We start from the raw sequence: 15,228 nt of genomic DNA, 5'->3' as shown, positions 1-15,228 counted from the left end.
ATTTTTGGATGAGACTCTCTTCTCTGCCTCGATATAGTTAAATATAATCTTCCATCTGCGAGGTAAGTTAATTTTGACCTTTGTCAACTGCAGATTTTGTTTAGGTTTTCTGTTACACATTAGAATAACTTTGCTAAACATGGCAATGACTATAAGAACGATAAGGAATTTGTTGTAATCGATGACAGCCCAAACAATCCTAACTGTTGCTTCCTCTTCCACTTCATCATTGAAAAGAACTACTACCATCGACACGGCACACCTTACCAATAACTGTAGCAGCTCCGGTAAGATGCTGAAAGCCATGTTCATGTCCATTTCCGTGTATTTTGGGCATAATTAGTATACAAGTAGAAGTGTTAAAATAAAAAATGGAGGTTCAAACTATTATTGAAAGATATAAAGATGTTGATTAGAGGTAAACAAAGAAGTCCAAGAAAAGATATCAAGGAAAATAATTTTCCCGTATTTGGTTATATCGAAAAAAAATATTTAAGAAAATCAAATATAATTAAAATTAGTTATAAATTTATGAAATTTTAAATTATTTAATTTTTATATTAAATAATTAAAATAAGTGAAATGAGTAGCATATAAAAATAATTAATTTATTGATTTTAGATGTATTTTATTTCACTTTTTCTAACCTTCAATTTTTTCAATTTACTTTCTTTTCCTTGTAATTTTTGTCAAATTTTATAAAAGCCAAACATAACTTAAATGATTTATTTTTTAAAAAATAATTTTAGTATTAGGATGTTGTGAACGTTGAAGAAATATACATATCAGGGAAATCTAGGCTGACGTATACATCTTTTGGTTTTGTGACTGCAGAATTCTATTACTTGGAACTGTACAAAGCTGTGCTCAATGGTGACTGGGAAAGTGCTTCAAAATTATTGAAGGATGATCCACGATCATTCTCCGCCCCGATCAGAACAGATGATTCCCGAATGCTTCACATAGCAGTTGAGTTAGGAGAGGCCAGAATGGGTTTCGTGGAGAAGTTGGTTGAGTTTTTGCCAAGTGAGGCACTGGCTCTGCGGGATTCTGATGGCGTCACTGCCCTTTTCAACGCTGCAAGGGCTGGCAATATAAAAGCAGTCAAGTTGTTAGTGAACAAAAACCCAAGCTTGCCCAATATCTGCCAACGCGACAATTTTGCGCCTCTTCACAGCGCTGTTAGGTATGGTCATAAAGAGCTGACTTTATATTTATTAAGCGTCACCAGAGATAATGAACCTCCATATCCTTTCTCAAATTCGCCTGGATTTACATTTGGCTCTATGAATGTTTATCATTCTAAGTGAAATTCAAGTCTGTGTTCAACATGCCCGCAGACCATAATTCATATACCATACCTACTACTTCTGGATATCGTCTTAAAATAAAACATGAAAAATTAAAAAGAAAAGACCTAGTAATGCCCAGCAACACAGTCAGAAGAAATCATGCGAAAACAAACAGCTCAAAATTACCCCCTAATTTTCTTTGTTTAATTTATATATGAATAAATCATGTATGCCTATTATTTTGAATGACTCTCATCCACCAGTCATAACGTTTCAACGCTATCTACTCCTTACCCAATACTCAACTAAATAAAGTTGACTTGGAAGACTCTATCATTGTACCTCTTATGCTTCAATGGTTCCTGGCCCATTTCCTGTATCATTTGAAGACTCTGGGAAAAAGGGCTGCTGTTGTCTCTCTTTGGATGAGAGTATCTTCTCTGCCTTGATATAGTTAAATATAATCTTCTATCATAGATAACAAATCCATCTGCGAGGTAAGTTAATTTTGACCTTTGTCAACTGCAGATTTTGTTTAGGTTTTCTGTTGCACATTAGAATAACTTCGCTAAACATGGCAATGACTATCAGCACGATAAAGAATTTGTTGTAATGGCTTCTTCTTCTTCACTACGTCTTATAAATGACAACAGCGCAAACAGCCCTACAAACAGTAACATGGACATTGCTGAGCATGATGAGGAGTTCACTGTAATGGCTTCCTCTTCATTACCACTCTCGGTAATCGATGACAGCCCAAACAATCCTAACTGTAGCAGCATCAATATGGCGCAGGATACTGATGAATATGGCCCAGTCTCTTCCACTTCATCATTGAAAAGAACTACTACCATCGACACGGCACACCATACCAATGAATATGTTTCAGTGGTTTCATCTTCATCTTTGCGAAGGACTAGCAGCTCCGGTGAGATGCTGAAAACCATGTTCATGCCCATTTCCGTTTGAGGTCCTCCTGAAACTTTTGGGCATAATTAGTATACAAGTAGAAGTATTTTACAACCTGCTGTTAAAATAAAAAATGGAAGAAAATTAAATTTTAATTCGTGTAGTTTATTGGAGGTTCAAACTATTATTGAAATATATAAAGATGTTGATTAGATGTAAACAAAGAAGTCCAAGAAAATAATTAGCAAAGAAAAGATATCAAGGAAAATGATTTTCCCGTATTTGGTTATATCGAAAAAAAATATTTAAGAAAATAAAATATAATTAAAATAAATTAATTAAAAATAATTAATTTATTGATTTTAGATGTATTTTATTTCACTTTTTCTTGCCTTCTATTTTTTCAATTTACTTTCTTTTCTTTCCCCTCTATTTTTTTGTCAAATTTTCTAAGAACCAAACATAACTTAAATGATTTATTTTTTAAAAATAATTTTAGTATTAGGACATTGTGAACGTTGAAGAAATATACATATTAGGGAAATCTAGGCTGACGTATACATCTTTTGGTTTTGTGACTGCAGAATTCTATTACTTGGAACTGTACAAAGCTGTGCTCAATGTGAAAGGTTATAAAATAAATTTATAACACATACAGTGGAAAATTGATCTATTTTGCATTCAAAATATATACTGCAGCTATCAAAAAATTTAAAATAATAACCTGGATATCAGTTCTTCAAGCATAAAATTTTCTCCAATTGTATGAAGACTCTACGTGTATCCACACCGAAATTAATCTTTGCTATCAACCCTTTGATACGTGGAACTTAAAAAAAATAGAACAACACTTTGTATTTCTTTGGCGTAAAAACAAGGAGGATAAAGATAGATCGATCCTTATTCAGATTGTGTATATATGCTATATAGCATATCCGATACAACTTCTGTTTTAAGTGATAAGATAACTCAACTAATTTGATTTTTGATTTTATCACTTAATCTATCTCTATCGTGTCCTCCTTCTTTTTTGGGCTACTAAGAGATTCTATTGGTCCATTTGTTTTTCTTTTGCTATTTTCAATAGCATTTGAAAAACACTTTGACCAAGTCTTGTAAGTTAAAAACAAAACCCACATCCCCCCTGTAAGTTGCTGCATGTACCCATATGTTTGCAAATGTTTAGCAAACATTCTCGTGGACTAACTTCCACGTCCAAAGAAAAATATTTTATTTTTTTATCTATATATTAATTATATTCTTGGTGCTAGCAAAGAATATAATAATATTCCACATAGAACATATTTATTTATTTGATTAAAATTAAATTCTCTAATTTAATTATCAAATAATAATAAATAGTTCTTTGCAAAGATTAAAACACTCGTTTGTGTGTGACCTCGTAGGTTTAGTACTAAGCTGGTAGTAAATTAATCAAATCAATTTACTAATTAAGGTAGGCGTCTAGCAACACTCCTTAACGTCCAGATAGTATGAAGTAATATCTTTTACTTTCAAGAACCGGTAGAAGAATAATGTAATATTTCCTTCCATCATTTACAGTTCTGGGCTAACTCTAGAGTATGGTATTACTGTCAAACTCTAATAAGTCAGCACATTATTTATTTAGTGAATAACTTAAGAAACTCATTTCTTCATTCATTCAATTGCCCTTGGCCAAGGTCTTATTTTTATCATAGAGCTCAAACTCATTACCACGAGTTGATGGATTCCTTCTTGATTAATCATTAATTCTACAAGTATTTAATTATATCCAATATCCATTCAACTAGTGCCCTAAGGCATTAGGTGTCCGGGATTAAAATATAATAAATAACTTGTTAATTACTTTGATAATCTCAGGTCAAAGAAAACTATTATATTTCTTCTTGAGAAATTCCTATTGACAATTTAAGGTAAAGATGACCATTAGAAATTCTCAGTTGAGTCAGTTCAATGATCACATCTACATGTGCATCATCTATATATGTAATTTAACAAATGAGATATATCAATCTTTATCCAATAAAGACCATCACATATATATTGATCTATCTGGATTATTGATGTCCTGTTGACAATAATCCTATGATCAAGAACAGTTTAGATTAAAATTATTAAAAGAATTGCTTCTCATTATCATAATCTCTATCATGATAACAATTTTCAAATTTTAATCAAGGACCTTATCATATAAACTATTTTAAACAGATATGATAATGAAATAAAGAATTAATACCTTATTAAAACTAAAGTTGATTACATGATAGATTGGATCTTGGGCATACATTTATCCCCAACAATCTTCCACTTGCACTAGAGCCAATCAGTCATGTATTTCATTCCCACTTCCCATTTGTGCTTGTCAAACTGCGTTATGCCAAGTGCTTTGGTAAATGGGTCTGCCGCATTCTCTTTTCCATCTATCTTTTCAATCTTAACGTCACCACGTTCAATGATTTCTCTAATCAAGTGATACATTCGCAAGACATGTTTAGACTTTTGGTGTGATCTTGGTTCCTTTGCTTGAGCAATTGCTCCATTATTGTCACATAACAGTGGAATTGGTTCTTCAATTGAAGGAACCACACCAAGTTCAGATATGAACTTCTTCATCCAAACTGCTTCCTTAGCTGCCTCACTTGCTGCTATATATTCGGCTTCAGTAGTTGAATCTGCTACTGTAGCTTGTTTGGAGCTTTTCCAACTCACTGCACCACCATTTAAGGTGAAAACATAACCTGAAATAGATTTGCTATCATCTTTATCTGATGCAAAACTTGCATCAGTATAACCCTTTAATTTTAATTCAGATTCTCCATAGATAAGGAATTGGTCTTTAGTTCTTCTTAAGTATTTAAGAATGGTCTTGACCACTTTCCAATGTTCCTCACCAGGGTTTGCCTGATATCGACTAGCTACACTTAGTGCATAAGCGACATCAGGACGTGTACAAGTCATGGTATACATAATAGCTCCCACTGCGCTAGCATATGGTACCCTATTCATGCGTTCTCTCTCTTTAGGAGTTTTAGGACAATCCTCCCTACTAAGAGTAACTCCAGTTCCTATTGGTAAATAGCCCCTTTTGGAGTTTTCCATATTATACCTCTTTAAGATGGTATCAATGTACATGGATTGGGATAGTCCAAGCAACCTTTTAGATCTATCTCTATAAATCTTTATTCCTAGAATATAGGCTGCTTCTCCCAAATCTTTCATGGAGAACTGTTCTGATAGCCAAACCTTTGTCCCTTGCATTGCTGGTATATCATTTCCTATAAGCAATATGTCATCTACATATAACACTAAGAAAATGATTGTGCTCCCACTAAACCTTTTGTACACACAAGGTTCTTCTTCACATTTAACAAAATCGAACTTTTCGATTGTCTTGTTAAAATGTATGTTCCAACTTCTTGAAGCTTGTTTTAATCCATAAATGGATCGTCGCAACTTGCAAACTTTATTATGATCAGACATTGATGTGTATCCTTCAGGTTGTGTCATGTATACATCCTCTTTCAACTCACCATTAAGAAAAGCTGTTTTCACATCCATTTGCCATATTTCATAATCATAGTATGCTGCTATGGCAAGTAGAATCCGAATTGATTTGAGCATTGCCACTGGGGAAAAAGTTTCATCATAATCAATTCCTTCTTTTTGACGATATCCTTTAGCAACAAGGCGAGCTTTGTAAGTCTCAACTTTTCCATCTGCTCCAATCTTTTTCTTGTAAACCCATTTACAACCAATTGGTTTTATATCCTTTGAAGCTTCAACCAAAGTCCATACTTTGTTGATCTTCATTGATTCTATTTCGGATTCCATGGCTTCTTGCCATTTATTGCGGTCCAAGCTTTGCATAGCCTCTTCATAGTTCTTAGGGTCATCATCATTATGATGAACCTCATTAGACAAGTCATCTTGAACCATCAAGTTTAGTCTATCCGGCGCACGATGTGCTCGACTAGACCTTCTTAGAGGCTCATGTATTGGATTCAGAGGTTGCTGAATCTGTTCTAAGATTGGTTCATTAACCTGTTCTTGAACTACAGCTGGTTCAGGTTCATTAACTTGTTCTTGAACTATAGCTGGTTCTGGAGCCACAATTGTTGGAGATTGTAACCTTTGTGTTGATTTTAAGACATCAAAGAAAGGTTGCTCAAATTCCATCTCATGTTCTTGAGCTGCTGTTGTTTCATTGGTTTCTTCTTGAGTTTCATCAAGCTCTATTTCTTTGCCATGACTCCCTTCTGCAAGAAATTCCCTTTCTAGAAAGGTTCCTCCTCTTGCCACAAACACTTTATGGTCTAAAGGGTGGTAGAAATAATATCCCATTGTTTCTTTGGGATACCCAATGAACCTACACTTATCTGACCTTGCCTCAAGTTTATCTGTTTGTAATTTCTTAACGTAAGCTGGACAACCCCAAACCTTAATGTGTTTGAGATTTGGTTTACGCCCTTTCCATATCTCATACGGAGTTGTAGATATTGTTTTTGTATGGATTTTGTTTAGTAAATAAGCTGCTGCTTCTAAAGCATATCCCCATAAATTTAATGGAAGATCAGTGAACCTCATCATAGATCTTACCATATCTAATAAGGTTCGATTTCTCCTTTCTGATACACCATTGTGCTGTGGTGTTCCTGGGGGTGTCCACTGTGAGAGAATCCCATTCTCTCTTAGATAGTCAATAAAATTTTCACTGAGATATTCTCCTCCTCTATCAGATCTCAGCACTTTGATACTGTTACCTGTTTGTTTTTCAACTTCACTGCGAAACCTTTTGAACATTTCAAATGACTCAGATTTATGTTTCATGAGATACAAAAAACCATATCTTGACATGTCATCAGTGAAGGTTATAAAATAAGAATATCCTCATTTGGCTTGAATTTTCATGGGTCCACAAACATCTGTATGAACTAGTCCCAATAATTCAGAGGCTCTTTCTCCAGTTCCAATAAATGGAGATTTAGTCATTTTTCCTTTGAGACAAGATTCACAAGTTTTATATGATTCATAATCATAATTATCAAGGTAACCTTCCTTGTATAACTTGTTAATTCTTTTCTCACCAACATGACCAAGCCTACAGTGCCAAAGATATGTTTTATTTAATTGACTATCTCTTTTTCTTTTAAAACTAGAAGAAACATGCATAACTGAATTATAATTCACATCAGGTAAGACATAAATGCCATGTTGGAGATAACCATTTACATATAAATCATCATCATGATAAATTGAGCAAATGTTATTATTGAAAATAATGCGAAAACCTCGCTTGTCCAACATAGAAATTGAAATTATATTTGAAACAAAGTTCGGAACATAATAACAATCATTTAACACTAGTACTTTGCCAGTGGGCATATTTAAAGAAATTGATCCTAAAGCTAAGGCGGCAACATTTGCTCCATTCCCTACTTGAAGGTTGATTTCTCCTTTCTTCAACCATCTAGTTATCTTCAGCCCCTACAACATATTGTAGATGTTAAAACTACTACCGGTATCTAATACCCATGTTGAAGAATCTGTGACAGTTAAAGAAATCATGAAAACATTTTTCATTAATGTCTTACCTTGTTTCTTGTTTTTCAAAGAATCAAGATATTTCTTGCAGTTTCTCTTCCAATGTCCTTTCTCTTTACAGAAGAAGCATTCAGCATCACTGTGGTCAGTTTTAACCTTCTTGTATTTGGGTTTGGTCACACCACCCTTAGTTCCAAGAGGTTTCCTTTTTGGTATATATTTACCTTTGCCCTTTTTCTTAGAAGTCTTGCCAACCACCATGACAATTCCTTTATTCTTTTCAGAGGAAACTTGATTCTCATAATCAATTAACAAGTTAAGCATCTCATGCAGATCACAACTCATTTTGTTCATGTTGAAATTCACAATGAATTGTGACAAAGAATCAGGAAGTGATTGTAAAATCAAATCTTGAGAAAGTTCCTTTCCAAGCGTGCACCCCAACTTCTCAAGTTGTTCAATAAGATCAATCATCTTCAGAACATGGGGTCCAACTTGAGCATTTACACCTAATGAGGACCTGAACAAAGCCTTAGATAACTGGTATCTAGCTGTCCTACTTTGTCCACCGTACATCTTCTTAAGATGCTCGATGATTGCAGGTGGTTCCATATCCTCATGTTGCCTCTGAAGTTCAGGACTCATGGATGCTAGCATTATGCATTTTGCAGAAAGACATTCTTCCAAGTATTTTGATAGGTCTTGGTTGCTTCAGCATGATTTGTGTCAGCTGGTGCAGTTATAGCAGGCTTATCACTTATATTGATAAGTTTTTCATGCATGAGAACAATTCTCAGATTGCGGTACCAGTCATCATAATTGGCTCCAACCAATTTTGAAGTTTCAAGTATGGAACGGAGTGATAAGGAAGACATTCTGGATATTAAAATATAATTATGTCAAAACATATATAATTTCTTAAAACTATGAATAAGCCACTTGGTTATCAAGTCGTTTCTCATACATATTCTAAGACAAAATGTATCTCATACAATTTCAAAAGAATAATATATTACATAAGTTCCTGGTTGTCAGGTCAAACTTATTAATATCTATGAATTTAATTTAATACTTCTCTGGGTAGTCCAGACATTAAGTATAAAATTATTTTAAACATACATGCTGTAATTAATTACAAGTCTCCTGGTTATCAGGTCGTTCCTTGTTATTAATAAAAAAAATTTCATCACATGCTAAAAAATTTACACAACTTGCAAATATACATAAACACATTATTATACATGAATAGAATTCATCTATCAAAGAATTAATATATATCACTATATATAATAATTCAACAAAATCAATAATGAATTATACCTCTCCAGGTACATGTATATTTATATATTCATATTAAAGCCAAATAGTTTTAATAAAACGTAAGTCAAAATATATCAACTATATATTACTATATTTTATATTAGATAAATGGCAAGACAGAGGATCATTTATTTGAATCAACTTTTACTTATCACAATGATAAAGCATGACAAGACTTTAGCATATAAAAATATATATGCATGCGGGATTCAAAGTAAAAGATCACATATATATATAATTCAAAAAGTAATACTTCAGCATGTGAATATAAATTTGAAATATCTATTAGGCACGTATATCAACAGAAAAGCAATAAGCAATTGTCGCATCAATCTTTACTTCTGCAACTGTTGCAGTCTAATGAACAGCAATAACAGAGGATAAAGCTTTCACGTCACGAAAATTATATTGGTAGTATAATTTTAAACACAAAAATAAACCTGGCTCTGATACCAATTGAAAGGTTATAAAATAAATTTATAACACATACAGCGGAAAATTGATCTATTTTGCATTCAAAATATATACTGCAGCTATCAAAAAATTTAAAATAATAACCTGGATATCAGTTCTTCAAGCATAAAATTTTCTCCAATTGTATGAAGACTCTACGTGTATCCACACCGAAATTAATCTTTGCTATCAACCCTTTGATACGCGGAACTTAAAAAAAATAGAACAACACTTTGTATTTCTTTGGCGTAAAAACAAGGAGGATAAAGATAGATCGATCCTTATTCAGATTGTGTATATATGCTATATAGCATATCCGATACAACTTCTGTTTTAAGTGATAAGATAACTCAACTAATTTGATTTTTGATTTTATCACTTAATCTATCTCTATCGTGTCCTCCTTCTTTTTTGGGCTACTAAGAGATTCTATTGGTCCATTTGTTTTTCTTTTGCTATTTTCAATAGCATTTGAAAAACACTTTGACCAAGTCTTGTAAGTTAAAAACAAAACCCACATCCCTCCTGTAAGTTGCTGCATGTACCCATATGTTTGCAAATGTTTAGCAAACATTCTCGTGGACTAACTTCCACGTCCAAAGAAAAATATTTTATTTTTTTATCTATATATTAATTATATTCTTGGTGCTAGCAAAGAATATAATAATATTCCACATAGAACATATTTATTTATTTGATTAAAATTAAATTCTCTAATTTAATTATCAAATAATAATAAATAGTTCTTTGCAAAGATTAAAACACTCGTTTGTGTGTAACCCCGTAGGTTCATTACTAAGCTGGTAGTAAATTAATCAAATCAATTTACTAATTAAGGTAGGCATCTAGCAACACTCCTTAACGTCCAGATAGTATGAAGTAATATCTTTTACTTTCAAGAACCGGTAGAAGAATAATGTAATATTTCCTTCCATCATTCACAGCTCTGGGCTAACTCTAGAGTATGGTATTACTGTCAAACTCTAATAAGTCAGCACATTATTTATTTAGTGAATAACTTAAGAAACTCATTTCTTCATTCATTCAATTGCCCTTGGCCAAGGTCTTATTTTTATCATAGAGCTCAAACTCATTACCACGAGTTGATGGATTCCTTCTTGATTAATCATTAATTCTACAAGTATTTAATTATATCCAATATCCATTCAACTAGTGCCCTAAGGCATTAGGTGTCCGGGATTAAAATATAATAAATAACTTGTTAATTACTTTGATAATCTCAGGTCAAAGAAAACTATTATATTTCTTCTTGAGAAATTCCTATTGACAATTTAAGGTAAAGATGACCATTAGAAATTCTCAGTTGAGTCAGTTCAATGATCACATCTACATGTGCATCATCTATATATGTAATTTAACAAATGAGATATATCAATCTTTATCCAATAAAGACCATCACATATATATTGATCTATCTGGATTATTGATGTCCTGTTGACAATAATCCTATGATCAAGAACAGTTTAGATTAAAATTATTAAAAGAATTGCTTCTCATTATCATAATCTCTATCATGATAACAATTTTCAAATTTTAATCAAGGACCTTATCATATAAACTATTTTAAACAGATATGATAATGAAATAAAGAATTAATACCTTATTAAAACTAAAGTTGATTACATGATAGATTGGATCTTGGGCATACATTTATCCCCAACACAATGGTGACTGGGAAAGTGCTTCAAAATTATTGAAGGATGATCCACGATCATTCTCCGCCCTGATCGGAACAGATGATTCCCGAATGCTTCACATAGCAGTTGAGTTAGGAGAGGCCAGAATGGGTTTCGTGGAGAAGTTGGTTGAGTTTATGCCAAGTGAGGCACTGGCTCTGCGGGATTCTGATGGCGTCACTGCCCTTTTCAACGCTGCAAGGGCTGGCAATATAAAAGCAGTCAAGTTGTTAGTGAACAAAAACCCAAGCTTGCCCAATATCTGCCAACGCGACAATTTTGCGCCTCTTCACAGCGCTGTTAGGTATGGTCATAAAGAGCTGACTTTATATTTATTAAGCGTCACCAGAGATAATGAACCTCCATATCCTTTCTCAAATTCGCCTGGATTCGAACTTCTGCGCAGAGCACTAATGGTGGGGTTTCATGGTGAGCTATATTTACCATCCCCTATCTATTTTCTTGATATGAATTACTGTCGGGTTCCCATGTACAATTTTATAATATGCAGATGTAGCACTGTATCTGGTTGAACGTTATCCTGACCTTGCCACATGCCATTTCGATTCCGCCCGCCACGATGATGCTAATGATTCTGATGAGGATTTTGCCCCTTTGACAGTATTGGCTAAAAGGCCTTGGGCTTTCCCAAGTGGAAGTCGCTTCAACTTATGGCAACTCATAATATATCATTGTTAGTTTCTTTACTGCTTGCCCCTTTTAAATTGCTTTGTGTTTGCCATTGCATCTCCTTTGCTTTTGTTTATAAGTCAAGTTATTTTCTTTTATGCTAATCCTGTTTAGCTATGTCCTATAAATAAAAAAGAAAAAAAAAACTTGAAAGGAATAATTAATTTTCTGTCTTTGGATAATATAAAAATGTAAGAAAAATATTACAGAAAAGTTGGAAACAATTTGGAATTCTGCACTGAGGGTGAGATTGACCAAAAATATCAATATCACCCATTGCTAGCTTCAAGTGCTTTTAAATTTAATGTGTTCCCTTTCTGTCCAAATGCTCATTCCACTGAATGCTTGTTGGATTATTTTAGTATTGTGCCTATTGACTTCAACAAATTGGCTTGATTGTTCATTTTTATCTCACTTCCTTATCTTATTTAGGCTCAGTGTTTTGGTTTTAAGATTCTTTGGAGTTTTCATGTTGCGTTATTGTGTGTGTTCTTGTTTGAGTGCATGCAAAAGGAAGTGAAAATTACTTCTTTTATATAAAACTTAGAAGACTTCTCGGTTACCTCAATTGATATGATGGTGGGGTGGACAAAAGTCTCTAAGCAATTATGGTTTTATTTGGGAAGGCATTTTTCTTCCAAAAAGTTTACATAAGAGAATAAGGATTTTTTTGTTTACTTCATTTGACAATAATATTGTGTAAAAACACTAATTACACTTGCAAGTGAAGTAAATAATGTTTGAAAAAAATAAAAAAATAAAAAAATTCAAATGGGTTGGGCCATGAAGAATGTGAGGAGGGTACGAAAAATATGACAATTCTCACATTCTTCGTATCCTTATATTCTTTGTAATCTCTAATTTTTTTAAAAAATTTTATTTTTTATGACAATAATATTGTGTAAAGATTATCATTGTTTTTGGAATGTGGAATTTATGGAAATAATCTCCAAAAAAAATTCAAAGATTGAAATACTAAAAGGTTATCATATAATTATGATTTAATAGCCTTGTATCCTTTTCTATATTTTACAAAAACTTTATCGTTTTTTTAAACTTATCATTTTTCAAAAATATTTTTTTCCTAAATTTTCTTTATTTTACTACTTGATAAAAAAAAAATTCCAAAAAGTTAATTATATAAAATATTTTAACAGATTTTATATAATTAGTTATTGTAAACTATCATAGCAATGTGTGGTGCATAGGATTAATTCCCACGGCAGCCGCTGGTGACTGTGCTTGTATGGCAGTCGAGGTCTATGCCCAGCAACAGAGTCAGAAGAAATCATGCGAAAACAAACGGCTCAAAGTTACCCCCTAATTTTCTTTGTTTATTTTGAATGACTATCATCCACCAGTCATAACGTTTCAACGCTATATCTACTCCTGACCCAATACTCAACTAAATAAAGTTGACTTGGAAGACTCTATCATTGCACCTCTTATGCTTCAATGGTTCCTGGCCCATTTCCTGTATCTTTTGAAGACTCTGGGAAAAAGGGGCTGCTGTTGTTTCTCTTTGGATGAGAGTATCTTCTCTGCGAGGTATACATCTTTTGGTTTTGTGACTGCAGAATTCTATTACTTGGAACTGTACAAAGCTGTGCTCAATGGTGACTGGGAAAGTGCTTCAAAATTATTGGCGGATGATCCCAAATCATTCTCCGCCCCGATTGGAACAGATGATTCCCCAATGCTTCACATAGCAGTTGAGTTAGGAGAGGCCAGAATGGATTTCGTGGAGAAGTTCGTTGAGTTTATGCCAAGTGAGGCACTGGCTCTGCGGGATTCTGATGGCGCCACTACCCTTTTCAACGCTGCAAGGGCTGGCAATATAAAAGCAGTCAAGTTGTTAGTGAACAGAAACCCAAGCTTGCCCAATATCTGCCAACGCCACAATTTTGCGCCTCTTCACAGCGCTGTTAGGTATGGTCATAAAGAGCTGACTTCATATTTATTAAGCGTCACCAGAGATGATGTAGATCCAAGTCCTTTCGCAGACAAGCCTGGATTCGAACTTCTGTACAGAGCTCTAATGGTGGGGTTTCATGGTGAGCTATATTTACTATCCCCTATCTACTTTCTTGATATGAATTACTGTCGGGTTCCCATGTACAATTTTATAATATGCTCATTCCACTGAATGCTTCGTTGGATTATTTTAGTATTTATTGCAGTGACTACTTTAGTGAAAATTACTTCTTTTATATAAAACTTAGAAGACTTCTCGGTTACCTCAATTGATATGATGGTGGGGTGGACAAAAGTCTCTAAGCAATTATGGTTTTATTTGGGAAGGCATTTTTCTTCCAAAAAGTTTACATAAGAGAATAAAGATTTTTATTATGGATGGCGTGCTTGGACAATAATACAAAAGAGAATAAGTAGGCATCCCTTGGGAAATGATTGCGCACTTAAAGGTGTGCAATTTTTGGTTGCGCTCCTTTGGATGCACCGTTTAAATTAATCTCTTAGGGTGTGGAATTTCAGTCATGCTTTCAAAGTGTACAATTTGAGTTATGCTCTACAGATACGTAATTTAAGTCATCATACAAGTTGGGTTAGCAAACCTCAAAAGTGCGCAATTCCTATATGTCCTACACTTTCCTGGTGCTAACAATTTACACCTACTCTGAAGTATGATAAAACCAATAGAGTATAGAGAAATTTATACTTGAGTTCTTATGAGATGATAAAGGTTACCCAAATGTATTGAGTGGACTGAGAACATAATATTATAGGCTTCACAATGATGGTGCTCCTACACACTAAATTGGCCAAAGCAATAAAAACAAAAATAATAAAGAAAAAAAAAAATGAAAGCTATTTACAAGTTTTTGGCTAGCTTCTAGCTAGCCAATGGTTCACTTTTTCTTTGCTTCCCACAGGTAGATTGGAAGCATCCACTTTGATAAATTTTTCTTCATGGTTTCCTAAAATTTTTGGGATGCCCTCCCCTCTAGTTAAGAGCCACTTTCATTAGAAGAGATATTGAGAAGCCCTCTGATGATACCTTGAAGATCAACATTTTTGGGTTGCAAAGAGAAGGGAATTGAGAAACAAATAAAGTAGGTGTGATCATGCAATACATTGCTCCACTCCTCCTCTGTTTCTTGCTCTTTACGGATTTCTTTTTCTATCTTTGGTTTTTTTTTTTTTTGGAAAAGAAGAAAAAATGCAGCTTATAACCTTATTTGCAACCTGTTGGAAGTTCTCTTCAAATTCTTTTCAACTGCTATGTACACAGTTTCCTTTTCCTTAACTTCAGTGGCTTCGTCCTCTTACAGCATCCAAAAATCATCTTCGTCAAAACTCTTGTT

The 15,228-nt window shown here is 33.6% G+C and overlaps 2 protein-coding genes across 2 annotated transcripts; both read left to right on the top strand.

The window, feature by feature from the left end:
* The first annotated feature begins 378 nt into the window (after positions 1–378).
* On the top strand, positions 379–1,310 carry LOC132253342 (uncharacterized). Its single transcript, XM_059735125.1, has 2 exons — positions 379–418; positions 835–1,310. The coding sequence occupies exons 1-2, from the start codon at positions 406–408 to the stop codon at positions 1,308–1,310; spliced, it is 489 nt and encodes a 162-aa protein (XP_059591108.1). The 5' UTR covers positions 379–405.
* A 144-nt stretch (positions 1,311–1,454) lies between these two features.
* Positions 1,455–14,066, top strand: LOC104877648 (uncharacterized). Its single transcript, XM_059735537.1, has 2 exons — positions 1,455–2,220; positions 13,483–14,066. Exons 1-2 carry the CDS (start codon positions 1,905–1,907, stop codon positions 14,049–14,051), a joined length of 885 nt encoding a protein of 294 aa, XP_059591520.1. The 5' UTR covers positions 1,455–1,904; the 3' UTR covers positions 14,052–14,066.
* The last annotated feature ends 1,162 nt before the right edge of the window (positions 14,067–15,228 follow it).

This window comes from Vitis vinifera, chromosome 19 (genome assembly GCF_030704535.1).
Source record: "Vitis vinifera cultivar Pinot Noir 40024 chromosome 19, ASM3070453v1".
In the NCBI taxonomy this organism is placed as follows: domain Eukaryota; kingdom Viridiplantae; phylum Streptophyta; class Magnoliopsida; order Vitales; family Vitaceae; genus Vitis; species Vitis vinifera.
Note: the sequence above shows the minus strand (reverse complement) of the source record. Positions and strands in the feature narration are given on the sequence as shown.

What these genes read in the sequence shown, in the direction of transcription:
- LOC104877648 (XM_059735537.1), top strand. Translation starts at nt 1,905, where the DNA reads ATGGCTTCTTCTTCTTCACTACGTCTTATAAATGACAACAGCGCAAAC. An exon ending in GCGAAGGACTAGCAGCTCCG is followed by an intron (nt 2,221 to 13,482) that starts GTGAGATGCTGA and finishes TTGTGACTGCAG; the next exon opens with AATTCTATTACTTGGAACTG.